At 46.0% G+C, this 1,776-nt stretch overlaps 1 protein-coding gene across 1 annotated transcript; it reads right to left on the reverse strand.

Moving 5' to 3' along the window:
* Positions 1-558: 558 nt before the first annotated feature.
* LOC139466589 (beta-1,3-galactosyltransferase 5-like) lies at positions 559-1,362 on the reverse strand. Its single transcript, XM_071248181.1, has one exon. The coding sequence runs from the start codon at positions 1,360-1,362 to the stop codon at positions 559-561; it is 804 nt and encodes a 267-aa protein (XP_071104282.1).
* Positions 1,363-1,776: the final 414 nt, after the last annotated feature.

Here is a 1,776-nt window from a genome sequence, read left to right on the forward strand (position 1 = left end):
CAGTTCTAACGTAGATGGACTGCGAGCCGACCAGTCATGGTATTGTCCCCTTAAGGTTAAAGCCGGCCGCGTCATACCAATGGACGAGAAAGATGGCATTTGTTGTTACCCTGTCTGGCGCTCGACATTAAGGGGCTAAAACAAGGACTTGTCAGCTCGGAGTCAGTATACTGTGTCTGAGTGGCCTATTTATGTTAAACTGCGGTATGGTATCTCAATGATCTAGCACTATAAATCGGCATCAGTCCGGACTAGTACAAGCAGCCACACACACACACACACACACACACACACGTGCATGCATGTCGCTGTGTAAGTGCAATAATCTTGGACGCGACGTTTAACCCAATTTCACCTCACGTTTGTTTTGTAAAGTTCTGCATTTGACATGGGGTTTTTGACAAACCGGAAACCGTTATCAAAGGTAGATTTGGAACTGTGTCCCTTTTATTATTCCCCTTTAACCAGCGAGTAAGTGATCCAGTGATATCAAATATATTGACATGTCATGCATAATACATTTGTTAGTTAACAAAGTTAGAATCAGCTGCTTAGACTTCATGACTCAGAACAGAGCGACTCATCATTAAACCGTTTCCAGATCTCCTGGCCCAGCGCGGGGTGAACTTTCTGTGCGACGATCTTTGTGCCGTTGATATATTCACACACTTTGGGAGGGTAACGTATACTGTACTGTTTCCTTGTCAAGCCACGAAATCTAACCCCGCCGATGGAGTAAGCAACAACCCCGGTAAGATGGACGTCCTCCATGTTGTCGTAAGGCAGATGCTGTGCCGTCTTCAAAATCCTGAACGCCAGATCTGCGGGCATGAGGTAAAAGTTCCCCTTACAGTGCGGGGGAAACTGGGGAGCGGGGTATGAGGCTTCACTCACAGCGTATTTGCCTGTTCGTTGTACTTTGCTGAAAGTGAAAAATGGCCCCATTATTGTGTTGGTCATATTCACTGATGTCAATATGTCCAGAAACACGGGGACATCGGGGAAAGTATCCTCGTCAACTTTGGCAACAAATTCCACTCCTTTGCAGAACTGATGCACCCAACGTATCCCCATCAACACCTTGTACGTCAGATTGTAGTAACTCTCCCTAACAGACACGTGGACTATGTCTCCGTATACATCGGATTCGTGTAGCAGTGCGTCGTCATTCTTACTCATCCCAATCACAAATATGACTCGAACGGGCTTCCGTAGCGGTTTACCTGCCCACGTGTTTGTTCTATTGACGCTGCCCCATGTTTCACGCACAGCTTTCCTCAACTTCCAATTTTTCGTCATTGAGAGAACGAGAACAATCAGAAATGGCTGATCGCTGTAACAGGGTCCTCTTGTGGCCGACATGAATTCGAAATCAAGGGGCGTAACTCTCTCCCAACGGGTAACAAAAAACTTACCAAAAGGGACAATGCTGTAGTGATTCGTGGCTGGAACTAGATCAGGGACGGTACCGCTTGGCCCTTCTGAAAATGCTCGACCGTTCCGTTCAATTACTGGAGAATTGACAATCGGAACGATTTTGTGCTCATAGACAGTGCGCCGTTGGTTAAGGAAGAGCCGGTTGATGACCACAATGGTTCCAAATAGGCTCAACGCAAAGAGATGCAGCACACGTCTCCTCAACAGACAGGGGTCACAACGTGGATTGGTCTGTAATATGGAATGGAGGAATTAGTAAATGAAATGGCAAATCCAGTACAATAACCATTTCTTTATTCCATTAAGAAACGAAATAATGGCTGGTGGTTATGATAGATT

The sequence above is a fragment of the Haliotis cracherodii genome, unplaced genomic scaffold (genome assembly GCF_022045235.1).
Source record: "Haliotis cracherodii isolate W230 unplaced genomic scaffold, xgHalCrac1.p SCAF_19, whole genome shotgun sequence".
Classification (NCBI taxonomy): domain Eukaryota; kingdom Metazoa; phylum Mollusca; class Gastropoda; order Lepetellida; family Haliotidae; genus Haliotis; species Haliotis cracherodii.

Coding starts and splice junctions, on each gene's coding strand:
- LOC139466589 (XM_071248181.1), bottom strand. CDS start 1,362: ATGTCGGCCACAAGAGGACCCTGTTACAGCGATCAGCCATTTCTGATT.